This window comes from Berghia stephanieae, chromosome 8 (assembly GCF_034508935.2).
Source record: "Berghia stephanieae isolate SIO BIC M18660-M18661 chromosome 8, UCSD_Bste_1.3, whole genome shotgun sequence".
Lineage (NCBI taxonomy): Eukaryota > Metazoa > Mollusca > Gastropoda > Nudibranchia > Aeolidiidae > Berghia > Berghia stephanieae.
Window position 1 is genome coordinate 53851207 of NC_088367.1, and position 20000 is coordinate 53871206.

At 37.4% G+C, this 20000-nt stretch overlaps 2 protein-coding genes across 3 annotated transcripts in view; one reads left to right on the top strand and one right to left on the bottom strand.

Moving 5' to 3' along the window:
• The window catches only part of LOC144979068 (acyl-CoA synthetase short-chain family member 3, mitochondrial-like), a 29428-nt gene extending 12627 nt beyond the window's left edge, over positions 1 to 16801 (bottom strand). The window contains exons 1-13 of the mRNA XM_078925683.1: positions 16512 to 16801; positions 14767 to 15277; positions 12741 to 12885; positions 10943 to 11131; positions 10381 to 10512; positions 8210 to 8353; positions 7757 to 7837; positions 6815 to 6910; positions 4465 to 4575; positions 3135 to 3178; positions 2135 to 2252; positions 1471 to 1481; positions 965 to 1046 (exon numbers count right to left, since the gene is read on the bottom strand). Coding sequence (XP_078781809.1) covers positions 965 to 1046; positions 1471 to 1481; positions 2135 to 2252; positions 3135 to 3178; positions 4465 to 4575; positions 6815 to 6910; positions 7757 to 7837; positions 8210 to 8353; positions 10381 to 10512; positions 10943 to 11131; positions 12741 to 12885; positions 14767 to 15023 — 1410 coding nt within the window. The 5' untranslated portion in view covers positions 15024 to 15277; positions 16512 to 16801. The remainder of the gene's footprint in view (positions 1 to 964; positions 1047 to 1470; positions 1482 to 2134; positions 2253 to 3134; positions 3179 to 4464; positions 4576 to 6814; positions 6911 to 7756; positions 7838 to 8209; positions 8354 to 10380; positions 10513 to 10942; positions 11132 to 12740; positions 12886 to 14766; positions 15278 to 16511) is intronic.
• LOC144978879 (di-N-acetylchitobiase-like) overlaps positions 16703 to 20000 on the top strand; it is a 21357-nt gene continuing 18059 nt past the window's right edge. Inside the window, exon 1 of one of the 2 annotated variants that reach the window (XR_013646619.1) lies at positions 16703 to 17266. Coding sequence is in view for 1 of the 2 variants with exons in the window: in XM_078925467.1 (XP_078781593.1) it covers positions 17072 to 17266 (195 nt within the window). In the remaining variant the exon portion in view is untranslated. The remainder of the gene's footprint in view (positions 17267 to 20000) is intronic. The other variant, XM_078925467.1, reaches the window with a different exon arrangement.

Sequence of the window (20000 nt, forward strand, 5' to 3'; positions counted from 1 at the left end):
ACAAACAAACAAAAAACCCTTGAGAATTGTTGGTGTTTTTCTTTTTTTTTTAGGGTTTTACGGCGCTTGCAACACATCTTGGTCATATCAGCGCTAGAACAAAAGGAAGAAAAGTTCTAGAATTACAAATAGTAAAACAAAGGGGAATTGGTTCAAATAGGAAACAGAAAGATTCTAGATTAACACTTAAACCACCCAAGGAAACATAAGACAATGTGGAATTGGTTTAAATAGGAAACAGTTGTCAATTCCAAGATACCATCTATGTACCTACTTAGTTTGAGATCACCTAAAAGTCTCATCCAGACACAAGCACAAAATCAGACTAGGAGGAACACACTCGAATGCTTACAGTAAACATTCAAAACAACAATATAACAAGACATAACACTGAGATGATTTACAAGAGAAAGAATATCATCTCCCAAAGCTATAACTATACATTTGACTGTTTTCCTCCCTCATAGGGTATCCGGCCAGGGCCAGGACAAAACCAAGTAATCTCATTCCAAGACACAGACAGAAAGCAAGTTGGAAATCATATATAGGAGGATAGAAGACACAGTAAGTGACCTTCATGCCCATTATGGTTTCTATAGCATGAAACAGACAATAGCAATTACTTGCTACCATTTGGATAGGAGGTGAGTCTATCTGGGTCAGAGAAAAAAAATCTCGACTTCACCGGAGATCAATTTTGCTTCCTTGGCATGTGAAGTGAGTGCTCTACTCTAGTTAGGAAACCTGTATAGATAGTTCGAAGATGAAGTCACTCAGGTCTTTGTTATTGTTTTTTGCCATCCGCGTTTATGAGTAATGCTCGCTGAACTGTATTAACCTGACTATAAACGTTCATGGATACACACAGTTTTGTGTGTTGGTCCGTTGTACTTCCGGATGGCAATGTTATGAGCTTCTTAGCCAAGCGCATACTATCTATAAGCTACAAGCCCAGACAATTTACCGGCAAAGTCTCGAAATACGTTTCCTTGAACCTTTGGTCAGCGTTCCATAGGGTGGAAAATGCTCCAGGTGGGATTGGTAGCCTGGAAGTGGAAGAGAAGAAAAATCAAATCAAAGCACACGGTAATATTTCATAAAAGTATTATCAAGGACATGAATAGAGATATATAATAGTGACGTAAAAAAAATAATTGAGCTTTTATATAGCGCAATATCCAATAAATGTGCTCAAAGTGCTTTACAAGGGGTCCCTGGTCAACAGCAACATTTAACATGTAGGACGGGACATGCCGCTGTTAGGCGATATTACAATTTTTCGGACAAAGACAATGCTGTCAACGGCCAGGTACTCATTTTACACCTAAGTACGGTGAGAGAATGTGAGTAAAGAGTCTTTTCCAAGGACTCAACTATGCGCTGAGCAAGGCTCGAACCCAGGACCTTCCGATCCGAAAGCGAGTGTCATACCACAAGACCACATAGCCGCACGTATAAGGGAGAAGTCACTGAAGAAATATCTAAATCTGAAAAAAGTAAAAATCAAAAAGGAATATAACAGCTCCAAAAAATACCAAAATTCCACACACTGACATTTTCGGGCTCAAAACCCTTCTTCAGCCAACAACAACAACAATAAAAAAACAAAAACAATGAAAACATAGACAATCTGGCAATGGCAAGAAATAAAGCCAATTGGTCTGATGGTGAAAAGGTTTGAACTGAGATATTGCCAAGTTTAGTTAGAAGGTCAATTTTTATCAAAAATGAGTTCATGTCATAATTGATTAAATCAACCCTTCTTGTACATCTTCGGGAAATATCAAAGCTTAATTTCAGTTCTAATTATTTTTTACAGCTAGTCAAGTTGAAAAAGTATGAAAAAGTTACTGGATACCTTTCCCATACATTTGACCATAACTTCATGAAAAATCACCCGATTTGCTTCACATGAAGATTAAAATGCTATGGGGAGCATATTCTTTCAGAAAATGCAAAAAAAGCCAATCAAAAATGTTCACTTTCCGACTGATGATGTCATGCACTGACACAAATATTTATGTTTTAAATAAACAACAATGTGACATGTGTTTTTGCACACACGGAACCCCATGCGCACACACACACACACACACACACACATATACACACACACATATACACACACACATACATTAGGATATTTACCAGTCTGCCACCAATTGTCCAGAATTGGTCTCTTCAGCAAGTCTTTGATCCAGACCATAGTCTCGTGGTCACAGTGTTCTCCAGCCACAAATAAGGCTTGAAATCTGGGAGGGAAGACCACAAATAGCACTGCTATCATCATTATTACTATCATTTTGTAAAGCGCTTTGAGCACGTTTAGTGGATATTGCGCTATATAAAAGCTCAAGTTTTTTTTATGATCATATTGTTTTGTATCGTATCGTTTGAGAGCTAATAGGTTCTATAAACCTTTGAATGTTCTGTGCCAATTATATAAATAGCATTCAATGTCAATTAATTGATAATATTGAGAATTAATTATTCTCTAATAAATAAATAAGTGTCATATTCAATATGTGAGATTATCATCATCGTTACCACCTTTACCATTATTGTCAACATCAATCACCATCAGCAACCTCATTCCCCAACTAGATTCTTGCTTTGACTACTGTTGCATCATGATCTCCATTATCTGCTATGGAAACCGGAATAAACTCTGACTCCATGGGCCTAATAGGTCTGAAGGACTATTTCTTTTTTAAAAAGAACAATTTCCTCATCAAGTCAAGATATCTGTGGTGCTAAAGTCGTTCCAGTGCAATAAGGGGGCAGCCTGTCTCCACGGTACGGTCTTTGCTTCACACCCAAAAGGTATCGAGTTTGATCACCCGTCGCTGTGCTGTGTGGCCTTGAGCAAGTTTGCGGCACTGCGGCTGATGCCTGGGTTATTCCAGTCTTCCCTTGGAACAGACCCTAGAGACTAACTTTCCTTATGGGACGAATAAAGGGAAGTTTATTTTATTTTTTTATCTATCTATTTATTTTTAAACTGCTTCATTCCTTTTTATAAATGGCCGTGTTCTTACATATACGATGTATTATTGAATCAACAGGCAATTTTCAATAGAGAAAATAATGTAGGATGTTCATCTTGTCTTTTACATCTTTTGGTTTTAACTTACTTATCCAATGGAAGATGCTGTTTCACATATTTTCCTTCAGCGTCCTGTAATGAAACCAAGGAAACTTAATTCAATTTGCATGTTCCACTTAAGAAAGATTACACTTCATGTTTCTCCCCTTTCTCTATTGGATTGATAATGTTTACATGGTTAGAAATAATATTTCAAGTGCGATCAATGTTATTTGCATTCGGTTACGATTGTAAATGTGAGTCGGTACCAGTAAATTATGAGTGTGTGTGCACTTTCCATCATTGTAAACCGAGCAATAAATTGCCTTTATGGACAATAAAGATCATATCATTATTATTATTCTAATTATTATTATTCTAATTATTATTATTATTATTATTATTATTATTATTATTATTATTATTATTATTATTATTATTATTATTATTATTATTATTATTATTATAATTACACTTCACTTTTCTTTATTGGATTGACACCTGCTAGGCGATATTACTATTTTTTCCAACACAGACAACACTGTCAATGGCCAGATACTATTTTACACCTAAGTATGGTGACAGAATGTGAGTAAAGAGTCTTTTCCAAGGACTCAACAATGTGCCGAGTGATCTCAAACACAGAACTTTCAGATACGAAAGACAGTATAGCCGCATAATGTACAAAATGATGATTAAAAGAATACAAAGATTGTAGCGGGAAATGGAGTGAGTAGGAAAGTGCCAGAAGACAATAGAAAATAAAAATTTCGCCACGGCGATGGGGGCTCGAACCCGCGACCTTACTGGAATGACAACTCCGCCTGGATGGGAAGAGTGTGACTCTACCGTATGAGCTATCCCCCACTCCAAACCCATCGCTGCCACATATTTTTATTCTCTATTGTCTTCTGGCACTTTCCTGCTCACTTAATCTCTTGTTATTATCAACAGCGTCTCTGTGGTCTAGTGGTATGACACTCGCTTTCGGATTGGAAGGTCTTGGGTTCGAGTCTCACTCTGTGCATAGTTGAGTCCTTGGAAAAGGCTCTTTACTCACATTCTTTCACCGTACTCAGGTGTAAAACGAGTAACTGGCCATCAACAGTGTTGCCTCTGTCGAAAAAATTATAATATCGCCTAACAGGTGCCATGTCTTGTTCTTCATGTTACGTGTTGCTGTTGGTCAGAGAACCTTTGTAAAGCGATTTGAGCACATTTAGTGGATATTGTGCTTTATAAAAGCCCAAGTTTAACATAAGTGCCTGCTCCACTCACGATTCTGGATGAAAGATTGTAGCGATAGCGTTGGAAATTATACAGGTCTGAGGTAAACAATATAAGATAAGACTAATTCTAAACTGTAGCAATCACCGTACAGCGGCTCGAATGGCTCTGATGGCTGTGGGAGCCGTGAACATGGCATTGACTTGGTGCTCTTGGAGGACTCGGAAAAAGGCACCTGCGTCTGGCGTGCCCACTGGTTTGCCCTCGTAGTGGAGAGAAACAAATAAAATAGATTTAGTGTGTATATATATATATATATATATATATATATATATATATATATATATATATATATATATATATATATATATATATATATATATATATATATATATATATATATATAAATATATATATATATAATAAGAAGTTAAAAATTAAACAGGAAAAGTGACGGCAAACATTGGATGTCTCTCATTCGTGAGGTTTAAAAAATAAATAAATAAATAAATAAATAAATAAATAAATAAATAAATAAATAAATAAATAAATAAATAAATAAATAAATAAATAAAATGTAATGGCAATCAATTTGTAAATTGAAGTCCTACTTATTACAGGCCTGTAAATGGCCGGTGAAAAAATTGTCTGAACTTTTCGAGGATGCGAAAATAGACTAGACAAACCAAAAAGTGGATTAACAACACATGATTCGGCATGCCTTGCGAAAAAGGACTTTCCTCTCGATCCATAAATAAGACAACGTTGGCAATAAATACAAAATGCCATTCCCGGTGCCTCAATTTTCCTCACATAGCAAGAGAAGAAATCGCCGTTGGTGTCTTGTTCTTCAAATCAAGACAATTTAAATTTATTTTTAACACCTTTTTCTAAGGTAAGTAAGTCGCAACTGCGATCTAAAAATACTTCAGGAATATTGATAGGAAGAATAATTGAATTAATAAATAACTGAAAAACTACGGTCATGAGAGAATAGAGGAAAAGGGAATCGGTCGTAGGCCAAAGGAGCGAAAACTTCAGATATAAGCATTCATTCACCTTTTCATTCGAGGAAAAATATTTATTTCGCATTCATATTTTTCCGGTTCACTTCAACCGGATATACAGAGATCATGAATGGACCTGAAAAAAGAAGAACGGAACGACGTGTGTGTGTCGGTAGCAAAATAGAAAGAAACGGCCCGGTCCCCAACAGGCTATGTGTGTTAGTTGATTACTGACTACGTCGTGTGTGATCGACGACTCGCGAACGCGAGCGACCGACACTAGCTTGCTACAAGCGGGCAGACACACAGTCTGTGGGCAGACAGTAGGCAGTGAATACGTACACGTCCGGGGAGTATGGAGGTGGTGATAATTATTGACAAGATGGAATGCTGCTGGTTTCTTTTGTCTTTGACGAGATAAGTACAATGTTTTTTGTTTTTTTAAAATAGACTCTAGTCGAGGCACAAAATAAAACACTTTTATTTTCTTTTTAGTTAGTTTTGTCTTTTGACGTTACGAATATGCATATATATATTTTTTTTTATATAATTTTTTTTTTTTTTTTTAAATGTCAGAATTTATAGAGCCAAATCGTACTGTCGGTATTCCGACAATTGTCGGAAGATTTGCAGGCCTGTTATTATTTCACACCAAAATCCAATCCAGTCCATCTATTGAGTTGTTTTTTTTAAATGAAAGCTTTTTGTCAGTTTCAATCATTTCAACAGTTTTAAAATTTGAAAAAAAAAAGAAAAAAAAAGAAAGAAAAAAAAGAAAAAAAGAGGATGTTGAATTTCCAAAAAATGAATGTATCAGATTCAAAAAATTAAAAAAGGTACCAAAGAACACAACATGTCAGACCTAAAACCTCTCCAATACTTCATTATTAAAGATTATTTTTGTCATTGGCTGGGATGTTTTTTGAGCCTGAAATGTTCTGTGTTCAGTTGTTTTTTTTTTATTTTGTCTTCAAGATTCTCTCCTCTAGCCTACTGGAAGGCCCCGAAACCTTGATGGATGGCTTTCCACCACTCACTCATTCCTGCCAATAGCGGCTTGTACCCAGATGTGTGCCCTCAATGAGTCCTTGTAGCGTAGGACAAGACAGAATAACGAACATCTAACACATAAAACCTCATAGATAACTGTGGTGCGTCCATTAATCAAAGGGGAATAAGCAATGGTGGAACGGTCTACAACCCCTCAATGAGTCATTGTAGCCTAGAAGGTGGCAGTATGACTCAGCAGTACAGTATTTGCTTCATACCCAAAAAGTACCAAGTTCGATTTCCCGCCGCTGCGCTGTGTGGCCTTGAGCAAATCACCTCACCCAAGCCCAATTTGTGGCGCAGCACTGCGGTTGATGCCTAGGTTATTCCAGACTCCCCTTGGAATAAAACCTACAGACAAATTTCCCCTATGGGATGAATAAAGGGAATTTTATGTCTTATCTATTATTAGAAGAGGACGAGGCAGAATAATGAACATACATACCTCATAGATAACTGTGGTGCATCCGTTAATCAAAGGGGAGTAAGCAATGTAGGAATGGCCGACAACCCAGCCCAGGTCCGATGCAGACCACCAAACCTGATTTCCAACAGAAAAGATCATAAATTTGGACAATCAGAGTGTCAATCAAGGCAAATTAGATGGGTGTCTATCCTACAAATTGAAAGAATAACAGTCAATCGCAAAAGTAACTTCAAATAAACCTGTGCGGCTATGTGGTCTTGTGGTATGGCACCCGCTTTCAGATCAGAAGGTTCTGGGTTCGAGCCTCGCTCGGCGCATAGTTGAGTCCTTGGAAAAGTCTCTTTACTCACATTCTCTCACCATACTCAGGTATAAAATGAGTACCTGGTTGTTAACAGTGTTGTCTCTGTCCAAAAAATTGTAATATCGTCTAACAGGCATCATGTCCCGTCCTATATGTTAAATGTTGTTGTTGACAAGGAACCCCTTGTAAAGCGCTTTGAGCACATTTAGTGGATATTTTTTTTTTTAATCTGACAGATCCAACTACCAAATCTTTGTTAGGTGAGCAGAAAGGTACAAAGTTTGTTTTTTTTAAATCAGCTCAACTGGGATATAAAACTTGTCCATTTGTGAGGCTGGCTGAGAAAACCCGGGAAGATGCGTCAAACTTCGATTCAAGATATGAGCCAAAATCAAAGATAAAGTGTTTCCCATAGCAACACATTTTATTCAGATAAAAATTCATTACTTGGGTTCTAATAGACATAGAAAGAAAATTTAAAGTGGTAAATGATCAGAAAGTTGTGGTCTACACCACTGCATACAGAACATCTTTCCAAATTTTCTCAGCCAGCCACAAATTTAATTGTAAGTTGAGTAAACGACTATTTGAGATATCAGGACTCCAATTAAACATTGATAATGTTACTATTTTGTTTGTTACTATCAAACTCCTACCTGCCCAGGATCGATGCCATAAACATTTTTCATGGTCCAATTCATGACCACAGCATGACCTCCACTGGGACGCACCACAGCCTGTATTGTAATGAAACAAAACACAGTGTTTGTACCCAAGTGGATTGAAACCAAATGACAACAATATTTTCCACAAAAAAAAAAAAAAAAATGAAAAAAATGTTTAAATTGTTTTTAAAAACTTATTTAAAATAAAAAGGAAGTAATTAATAACACTTTGACCTGGAATATCTTAGAAAAGCACAAATAAAATTGGAAATTGTGAATGAAGGCTGGTTTTTTAAAAACTCGTTAAGTCGATTTTTCTACTTTTTGAGATTCTCCATCCATGAGATAAATCCATTAATTAATTTGTCAAATCAATTAATTACTTTGTCAAATCACTTAATCAATTTGTCAATCTATTTGATTACCTATTTATCTATTTCTAACCTTTGGTAATCCTGTGGTACCCGATGTATACAACAGATAAATAGGATCCGTGGCCGGGACAGGTATGCAGTCAGCAGGTGATGCCGAGTCTACAGCGTCTTGCCAGTCCACATCCAAGCCAACCTTCAGATTAGCCGGGTCAAACTACATCGTTAAAAATAAAGAAAAAATTTAAAATTTCAAAAATCCAACATTAATATGTGTGCGTCTGTGTGGTCTTGTGGTATGACACTCGTTTTCGGATCGGAAAGTCCTGGGTTCGAGCCTCAATCGGCGCATAGTTGAGTCCTTGGAAAAGGCTCTTTACTCACATTCTCTCACAGTACTCAGGTATAAAATGAGTACCTGACCGTTAACAACGTTGTCTTTGTCCGAAAAATTGTAATATCGCCTAACAGGCGTTATGTCCCATCCTACATGTTAAATGTTGCTGTTAACCAGGGACCCCTTGTATAGCGCTTTGAGCACGTTTAGTGTATATGGCTCTATATAAAAGCTCAATTAAAAAAAAAAAAGAAATATGTGAAAGATGTAAATTTACCCTTATGTCCACTCCTGTAAAGACCGTTAGCCTTAAATATCATCTCCCAAAACAATAACTATGCATTCAAATTTTTCCCTCCCAGCCAAGGACCCCGGCCAGGTTCAGAACAAAATCAAGTAATCTCATTCCAAGACAAAGACAAAAAAGCAAATTGGAAAAAAAGCTATAAGGGGATAGAAGACAGAGTAAATGCCACCCTGTCTACTATGGGCGGCCAGGAACCCCATCCACAAACATCATCTTCCATCTAAGAACAAAACACATACCGTTCAACAGGAACCCCATCCACAAACATCATCTTTCATCTAAGAACAAAACACATGCCATTCAACAGGAACCCCATCCACAAACATCATCTTTCATCTAAGAACAAAACACATGCCATTCAACAGGAACCCCATCCACAAACATCATCTTTCATCTAAGAACAAAACACATGCCATTCAACAGGAACCCCATCCACAAACATCATCTTCCATCTAAGAACAAAACACATGCCATTCAACAGGAACCCCATCCACAAACATCATCTTCCATCTAAGAACAAAACACATGCCATTCAACAGGAACCCCATCCACAAACATCATCTTCCATCTAAGAACAAAACACATGCCATTCAACAGGAACCCCATCCACAAACATCATCTTCCATCTAAGAACAAAACACATGCCATTCAACAGGAACCCCATCCACAAACATCATCTTCCATCTAAGAACAAAACACATGCCATTCAACAGGAACCCCATCCACAAACATCATCTTCCATCTAAGAACAAAACACATGCCATTCAACAGGAACCCCATCCACAAACATCATCTTCCATCTAAGAACAAAACAAATACCGTTCAACAGCCATCTAAGTAAAATCACAAAAGACAACGTCCCTATCCTGTCCCTAATGTCAACACCCCAATGAAACAGTAACACACCACTAGCTTGAGTGTCAATCCCTTGAAGACCTGAGATGCACATTCCTCCCACCAAATCCAAGCATTGGTAACACACTGTATAGTCACCTGGAACAACTACACGAGACAGGTAACCTCTACGTCATGGCAGAAGACTGAAGGGCTAGAGCTCAGCTGGTCGCTGGCTTGGATAATTAAAGCAGTCTTTCAGAGCCATTAGGCTCATAGAGCCAGAGTTTATCCAGGTTTCTATATATAGTATGAAACAGACAATAGAAATTGCTTGCTACCCTTTGGATTGGACACCAGTCTATTGCAAAGTACTTTCCACAAGACCTTACAGACCCAGCTACCCAATCACTGCTGGGTGGACAGGGGGATCAGAAAAAAAATCTCAACTGCACTCGGGATCAATCTCGGTCGCTTTGATTGTACTTTACCAACTTAGATATCACCCCCTCCACCCCCCCCCCCCCCCCACCGGCTTGGATAATTAAGGCAGAAAAAAGCAAATCATAGAGACTCGTCAATAATTATACCATACAACGATTTTTTGAAGCATCAACGTTGATTTGTAGAGCAACAAAGAAGAAAAAGCCAAAAATCAAAAAAATAATTTGGAAAATTCAATACTTAATCTTGTCAAATCAAATTCATTGACAGGGAAGGGGGCAGAGGGAATTAGTCGAAGGTAAGGCATCAATGAAATACATACGCCAGGCCTATTGAATATGATGCACTTGTTAGGTGTGAAATGGGTGAGGGAGAGAGCTTCGTCCAGCAGGGGTTTGTATGGTACTTGTCGGGTGGGCTCCACTCCAAAATTGGCACTGACGATGACCTTGGGCTGAAATGAATCAGATGATATAATATCTATGTGATGATTATAGTAGTAGTAGTAGTAGTAGTAGTAGTAGTAGTAGTAGTAGTAGTAGTAGTAGTAGTAGTAGTACTAGTAGTACTAGTAGTAGTAGCAGTAGTAGTAGCAGTAGTAATAGTTGTAGTAGTATAGTGGTAAAAATTAAAACATCAATTATAATAATAATAATAATAATAATAATAATAATAATAATAATAATAATAATAAAAATAATAATAATAATAATAATAATAATAATAATAGAAATGATAAAATCTTGCAATGCTGCTATAGCTCTTAAAATATAAGACTCAAAGTGCTTTGACAACATGGGAGTTTTTTCTCTTTTCTCATACTATGTAAACTCTAAAAAGAAAAAAATTTAAAGAAACACTTAAATACATCGGCGTCAACTGACCTCAGCATGGGCGATTCTTGTAGAAAGTTCCTTGGCAGCAAACCCACCGAAGACTAGCGAGTGTACAGCACCAATTCTGGCTGAGGCCAACATGGTGACCACAGCCTGCGGTATCATCGGCATGTAGATCAAGACGCGATCCCCTTTACCAACACCGTGTTGTCTCAAGACTCCTGCAAATTTCTCTACCTGGGAATTAAAAAAAAAACAAAAAACCCTAATAAATAATGCGACCTGTCTCAAACAGTATTGTGATAGTATGGTGGACAAGATGTCAATTGGTGATTTTATAGTAAAATTGATCCGAAATGGGGGATTATAAAAATGAGCTTTTATATAGCACAACATCCACTAAATGTGCTCAAAGCGCTTTACAAGGGGTCCCTGGTCAACAGCAACATTTAACTTATAGGCAATATTACAATTTTTCGGACAAAGACAACACTGTTAATGGCCAGGTACTCATTTTACACCTGAGTACGGTGAGAGAATGTGAGTAAAGAGTCTTTTCCAAGGACTCATCTATGCGCTTCCGATCCGAAAGCGAGTGTCATACCACTCGACCACATAACCGCATTATAATTTTTCATTGTGGACAAGATGTCAAATGGTGGTTTTATAGTTAAATTGATTATTTTGGTACAGGGAGTGTCATATTCAGTCTATTTTCAGAAACTATATTTCAAAAAATAATTCTTATATGATTATTTGGATAAACCAATCAAACTCATCTAGTCAGCTGCTAGTGACGTCATCACCCCAAAGGCATTGAATGTGGAATTAGTAAAATTAGTCAAGAATTACAAAAATGGTGGAGTCCCAAATTCTATGTTTATTTTTCAAGATGGCTGCCGTTGTCTTGGCAATGCAACTTTTTAAACATTTTTTTTTTGTTGGGATCCTAACATTTTTTATCTAACCTATCTCACAATGACCTTAGATTCATATAATTGTCTACTTCAACAAAAATTGGCTTCAAGACTCTTTTAAGAAAACAAGAAGCCTTGAACTCTATACTCTATTGGGGTGTTGGGGTGCGGCTATGTGGTCTAGTGGTATGACACTCGCTTTCGGATCGGAAGGTCCTGGGTTCGAGCCTCGCGCTCGGCGCATAGTTGAGGCCTTGGAAAAGGCTCTTTACTCACATTCTCTCACCATACCCAGATGTAAAATGAGTACCTGGCCGTTAACAGCGTTGTCTTTGTCCGAAAAATTGTAATATCGCCTAACAGGCAACATGTCCTGTCCTACATGTAAATGTTGCTGTTGACCAGGGACCCCTTGTAAAGCGCTTTGAGCACATTTAGTGGATATTGCGCTATATAAAGCTCAATTTATTTTTTTCCCTATATTTAATAAACATTTAACACAGAAGAAAAAAACGATAAGACAACATTTGCAGACCACGATGCCAAACTCAGTGAATTCGAGATACACTAAATTGGCTATGTGGTCTTGTGGTATGACAGTCCTTTTCAGATCGGAAGGTCCTGGGTTCGAGCCTTACTCGGTGCATAGTTTAGTACTTGGAAAAGGCTCTTTACTCACATTATCTCACCATACTCATGTATAAAATGAGTACCCGGCCATTAACAGCATTGTCTCTGTCCAAAAAAAAACTTAATATCGCCTAACAGACGTCATGTCAATCCTACATGTTAAGTGTGGCTGTTGGCTAGGAACCCCTAGTAAAGCGCTTTAACCACGTTTAGTGGATATTGCGCTATATAAAAAACTTTTTTTGTTTAAAATCAAGTCATCCATAAAATAAATTGAATATAAAATTTCAAAACATCACCTGTTGTAACAACTGTCGGTAGGTCAAATGTGTGATACTGCCAGTCACAGGACTGTCATGGATGATAGCAGTTTGATCCCCTCGACCCCCCTCAACATGCCGATCTACAGCATTGAAACACGTGTTCAGCTCTCCACCAACAAACCTTTGATACAATCAACAATAGGCGGCAATTTTAAATAAAAGCACTTGGTATTCAGAATGTCACAGTAAAGGTTGTTCACAATTATCTTATTAAATTTTATTTTATTAAGAACTGAATTCATCTCACTCCAGTTATATTTCGGTAGGCTTAGATAAACTTTACCTTCTAATATTAGATCGTCTTTCCTTTTATAGCCTTCCCTCGAATTAATTTCTAATTAGTGAATACTTTTCGTTCTACATTCTGTCACGTAGCCACTTATTATAAAAGCTGATAGGTCTAACATTTGACACTCACTTTCTCTCCACAATCTATGCCGGACGGCCAGTCGTTCTATTCCTATATATATACTGGAAGATTTTTATCTTTTGGGACTTTGTAGATATTATATCTACACCATTAAGACGCCGGAGCTTTTAACTTTGATTGTATAATCTTCAAGGATCAAACCCGAGCCCGCTGTCAAGGATTACATATTAACCCATTACCAATTGCCTGGAAGTGGAATTTTACGAGTCCGATCCTGTTATCAGAGGAATAGATCATCCAAGCCCATCAACTGCCTGGAGACGTAAACTTACGAACCTGACATATTATCATAAGTTACGTAAAATATTCATATCTCTATTTGTAACTGCCACGATCACTGTTTATCTCTTTTAATTAAATTTCATCATTATTTTTATTTCATTGTAAACAAATCGTTAATTGTTTTTCATTTATAGTAACTAGTAAATTCTGGGGCCTCATTCTACATATATCTTTATGCATAGTCGAGTAGCTCTTTACTCACTTGAGACCATGACACAGAACATCATCTAGTATCAGGGTACTGTATTATGTACGTTTGATTTGGAAATCAAGAAATAAACAAATATAAAAATAAATGATTAAATAAATAAATATGCAAATAATTAAATCAATCAATTAATATATAAATAAACAAATAAATCAACATACAAATAAATAAATTAAGTAATAACGAAAGATATAAAATCAGTCAATCAATAAAAATGGAAATATTTAATTTATTTATTTACTGTTTATCCTCTAAAACATCGTCTTCAATGGTCTTCATAATCATAATTCACTTATTCCCCCACCAAGCTATGTAAAAACACAATTCCACTTCAAAAATAAGCGTCCTTCTTTGTATTAAGCATTCTTGAGATAATTTACAAGGCATTTGAAATAGTTGTGGATACTTTTAAATTCCTGGGCATGTTTTGCACTGATAGAGGAAAAATATTTGAAATTTGAGAATATTTTGGTTGACATAGGTTTATGTAGAAATAGGCACATGGTGCGTTCAAAATGTTAACAAAGCAAAAGGAATACGAGCAAAACTCAATTTAAATTTGGAGTGCACTTTGTGGTATTATTCATCCGTTGATGATTTTGTATTCAGTTATTGTATTCAATTAAATACTGATACGGATAATAATAATAATAATAATAATAATAATAATAATAATAATAATAATAATAATAATAATAATAATTAATAATAATAATAATAATATAATAATATAATAATAATAATATTTTAATAAGAATGATGATAATGATGATGATGATGATGATGATGATGATGATGATGATGATGATGATGATGATGATGATGATAAAATAAAATAATAGTAATCATGATAGTAATATTTGATATAGTGCCAATCTCAATACACAAATCAGAGATAATAAACAATAATAATAAACACATAATAACAATAATGAATAGTAATAATCAAAAACAAAATAAACAATAATAATAATAATAATAATAATAATAATAATAATAATAATAATAATAATAATAATAATAATAATAATAATAAAGTTAAATTATCATATCATCCTCACTATCACCATGATCATATTTACCATTTGGTGAAGGGAGAATTGCTGTGATCCAAAACACGGTCCCATTTTTTGAACCAGTGAATTCCTTCTGCAGCCTCAGCCCAAAATTCATTGGGTTGAGATATAGACTTTGAAAACACAGCTTCGTATCTGCCATTTCCTGATGTATGATGGGAGGAAGACGACGATGACGATCGGCATATTTGATGTAGGAGAGTCAAATATCTTTTCCTCGTACAATTAAAACCGAGCACTTTACTCATGCTTCTGTATTGCATTTTGTATATGTCGAGTCCGAAAGTAGATCAGGTCAAAGATGAAACTGCACATCAACAAGAACCCGACATTCCATTAAGAAGTTTTATTGACTTAGAGCTAAATAAAACTTTGATTTTTTTAAATCACAAAAAATTGTTCAAGTCTGAATTGAAAAAAAAAGTCTCTTCTTTTGAAATATAACTCAGTGAAAATGGCCGGATGCAGACGCAGGCTGAGAAAATTGCTTCTCTATTTGTTTATTTTTTAGAAATCACTTTTAAAAGTAAAATTCTTCTAAAAAATAAATCATTTATCAAACTGGACATCAACAATCAGGTGAAGTATCCATTTTTCAATATAATTTATATTAGAATATATAATCCTATTTAGAACAGACTTTATATCATATGGCAATTCAACGAGACCACGTCACATTGGGGGAAAAACATACAAAATCATTATAAAGTTAGCCTAGATCTAGTTTTAAAATATGACCAACCATTAAAGCTTGAAAGATCACTAAAAAAAATAAAAAATAAATAATATGATGATACCACCTTGCATGCGTTATACCTTACATCCCATGGAACATGACATGAGAGACAATTTCAAACTTTTACTTTTATCACAAAAAATGGAGGTCTTCAGATTAAGTTAAAAGATAAGGTATCTATCTTAGCGGGAGGCCTTCCGAAAGCTCCTACATCCTCATTATTCTTATTTTATTTTATTTTTTTTTTGAGAGGGGGGAAACTTATTTTATAATGTTCTAGTAGGGGGTTTAGGAGGGGGGAGGCTTTTAAGAAAAAAGTTTTCCCCCTCCCAAACCCTCTACTCGAACATTATATAAAAACAAGAATACTGGGGATGTAGGAGCTTTCGGAAGGCCTCCCATCTTAGCTATTCATGGATTTGTGTCTTGGTAGAGCTTCTAAGCTTGCGTCTGCAGCAGATAATTCTCAACAGAGACAAATTAAAAGAGGCACTTTTCTTTCTCACATTGACCTGCTCATGTTGCTCAGCCTTTTTTTATATTATAGAGGAGGACGTGGGGCTGTAGGTGGATTCTAGTAGCATTCTTCTGTCTTCAACTTCACCATTTAATGAGAAAATCATTGAAGCACGGATTTGTGGGCTAAATTGTTCCAAGGCCAAGACGCCATGATTGGCCTTCAATGAGCATGTCGACAGACCTCAATGACAATGTCGTTGCAAGCTATATCTACACTTGGCGTTTGAAAATGCACGCATAATGATGACATGCTAACGTTTAACAGTTGGGAGCATGAATGAGATATAGAGACCAACTAAATATAAGAATAGGATGATAATAAAATAGGAATTATAGAGATCTAGAGAGCGTCATTATATCGTGATAAGTTTAACTTGTTAGATTTAGATGATAGCGGTCTAGACAAACTCAAAACAAAAATAGGACACTCTCTAAATTTACAGTAATATGCATTTCTTCTAAATTTACCGGGACATAAATAAAAAAAAATAATTACAAATATTAGAAACCCGAAGTCACAACACAGCTTTCACAGTCACTGCTGTTCCCATTCCAAGTCCCGTCTGCTAGACACAGGACTACACAGTAAGAACACGTTCTGCATCATTGCTGACGAGGTCAATTTTCCAACTTTGACCTCTGAACCAGAAAGTTGTCAGCAGAGTCCCGTAATTTATTTAAATTATCGTTATCTTAAAAAGATGCTTGTGGAATGACATCACAGGAGATATAATATAACAACCAAGAACTTAAATATTATCCTGACATGACCTTCGGTGGGAAATAAATTAATCCATTTGATAATTAATTGTCCTTTCCACTTTCCTGACTACGATTTTTTTTGTCTCCTTCACGTGACTGTTCACAGTGATCATGTGATCAAATCGAATATAAACAAAAGATGCCAACAACAACAAAAAAGGAATTGACGTGTTCCCACGTGTCAGCACTTTGACATTCCGATTGATAGGCATTATTATTATTATTAGTGGTGACCATTTAGGGAGGACTAGTTGTACACTGAGCGAATTTTTTTTTCCAAAACAAGGGATAAAAATGCAAATGTATTCTTTGACGGCATGTCTTCGTTTCAGTATCTCATTGATGCTGTCATGTTTCCATTTGACGTTGTCCTCAATACCCGTGGTGGTTGGGAGAGAGCAGAATTCACTGAAATTTAAAAATGGAAACGAATGCCCGTGCATTAATTCAGATTGGTGTAATCCCATTGTTGATATCGCAAAACATGAGGTTAGTAAGTTATCACCATTCATCTTACGATACATTTTCTGTCTTTATTTGACTTTGAATTCAATTTGCATGTCTTCTTCTTCTTCTTCTTCTTCTTCTTCTTCTTCTTCTTCTTCTTCTTCTTCTTCTTCTTCTTCTTCTTTTTCCTGGTTGATACTGCCCTATTCTCTTTTCTATCTGAATTTGCATTTAAGCAGTATTGAAGGCACATATAATTTAAGCTGATCATTCATAGCGCAGAAGATAAACCCAAATAATATTTTTGAAGGGAGGCTTTCAGCACATTCCTCGAGATAGCTTCACTTTAGGTTGTTATTTTAACATTGATTGATTGGTAAAAGTTTAAAATTTCCGATTGTATCCTATCGTATCGTTTAAGTTTAAGAGCTGATCGGTTCTAACGAGTGTGATAGTGTGTGTGTGTGTGTGTGTGTGTGTGTGTGAGTGAGAGAGAGAGAGAGATTGGGGGGGGGGGGGGGGGGGGGGGGAGGAGGGATCTAATAAACATCATCTACTACGCATTCATTGTTATAAATATAATATTACTTCTACTTCTTTACCTTATAAGCGGCCAGTACATTGTGTTGCATTGTTGAAAAAATAATGTCTATCTTGACAGTACAAAAGATAAATTGAGACAAGATAGAACTTGCCTGAGCTCATACGCTTTATAGGAATGTGGATACATTGACTGACAATGCCTTTCAGAGAGTGTAGAAGTAGAATAAGTTTAATCTTTGCCAGAATAGTCCCTCCGAGCCATACGACTCACGGAACCAGAGCTTATCCCGGTTTCTGCCATATTAATAGGATAGTAGTAACGGTACTGCTGAAATCTACTGAATACCATTCAAGTGGGGAGTGAACCAGAGACTATGGGAGATGGGCACCAGTCGGGATTGAATCAGAGACTATGGGATGAGAGCACTAGTGGGGATTGAACCAGAGACTATGGGAGGTGGGCGACAGTGGGGACTGAACTAGAGACTATAGGAGCAGGACATCAGTGGGGAATGAACCAGAGACTATGAGCGGTGGGCACCAGTGGGGATTGAGCCAGAGACTACGGAATGAGAGAACTAATGGGGAGTGAACCAGAGACTATGGGATGAGAGCATCGGTGGGGATTGAACCAGTAACTATGGGAGATTGGCACCATTGGGGGTGAACCAGATAATATTGGAGGTGGGCACCAGTGGGGAGTGAACCAGAGACGAGGTTGGCAACAGTGGGGATTGAACCAGAGACAATGGGAAATGCCAACCAGTGGGGAGTAAATAAGAATTGTGTGAGGTGGACGCTAGAAGGGAGTGAACCAGACACTATGGGAGTAGAGCACCAGAGGAGAGGGAACCAGAAACTTTGGAAGGTGAGCACCAATGGGGATTGAACCAGAGACTATGAGAGGTGGATACCAGGGGGGAGTGAACCCAGAACTATGTGAGGTGGGCATCAGTGGGGAGTGAACCAGAGACTATAGGTCATTACTGGTTCCTAATTTTTCTACCATTTTCCGATCCTAGGTTTACTCGCCACTTGTACCCACCTCCCTTAGTCCCAGGTTCAATCAACTCTAGTGTCGGCCTCCACAGTCCCAGGATCAGTCCCCACTTTTGTCCTCCAGAGGAATTATGGGGTAACGCTCCACTGTGTGTCTTCTTCCTCAGCCTTGGGTTCCCTCCTCAGTATTGTCCACATCTCACAGTCCCTGGTTCACTCGCCACTTGTATCTCATCCTATCTCTTGTGTACGTTCCAGATTGGTGTCCACCTCCCATAGTCCCAGGTTCATTACACACTCATATTATCCACATTACCGTGTCCTGGGTTCGTTCCCTACAGATGTCCACGTCCAATAGTCCCAGGTTCACTCCCCACTGGTGCCTATCCCCCATAGTCTCTGATTCAATCCCCCCTACTGTTTCCCACATCCCTTAGTCTCTGGTTCACTCCTCACTTATGCCCACCTCACATAGGTCTGGGTTCATTCCCCGTTGGTACCCATTTCTTATAGTCTCTGGTTCAATCCCCATTGGTGCTCACCTTCCAAAGTCTCTGGTTCACTCCCTTTTAGTGTCCACCTCACACAATTCTTGGTTCAATCCCCACTGATGCCCTTATCCAATAGTCTCTGGTTCAATCCCCACTAGTGTCCACCTACCATAACCTTTGGTTCACTCCCCACTGGTGCCGACCTCCAATAGTACCTGGTTCAATCCCAACAGTACGGTACCTAGAAGGCGACTAAATAGCTTGACCATGGTGATGCAGTGATTGTGGTAAGTAAAATTACAATTCCGATTTTTGTCTCAAATTCCGATTTTTTGATATTTTGATTCCACTTTTGGAATGTGAAGGGTTGGCAGCTATGGGTACCCTGCTCCCATAGTCTCTGGTTCACTCCCCCTTTGTGTCCACCTCACACAGTTCTCGGTTCACTCCCCACTGGTGTCCACTTTCCGTATTATTCAATCCCCCACTGGTTGGCGCCTCCCATTGTCTCTGGTTCAATCCCCACTGGTGCCCACCTCCCATAGTCTCTGGTTCACTCCCCCTTTGTGTCCACCTCACACAGTTCTCGGTTCACTCCCCACTGGTGTCCACTTTCCGTATTATTCAATCCCCACTGGTTGGCGCCTCCCATTGTCTCTGGTTCAATCCCCACCGGTGTTTTCATCCCATAGTATCTGGTTCAATCATCACTGAAGTGGATCATCATAGATTTCGGTGGATTT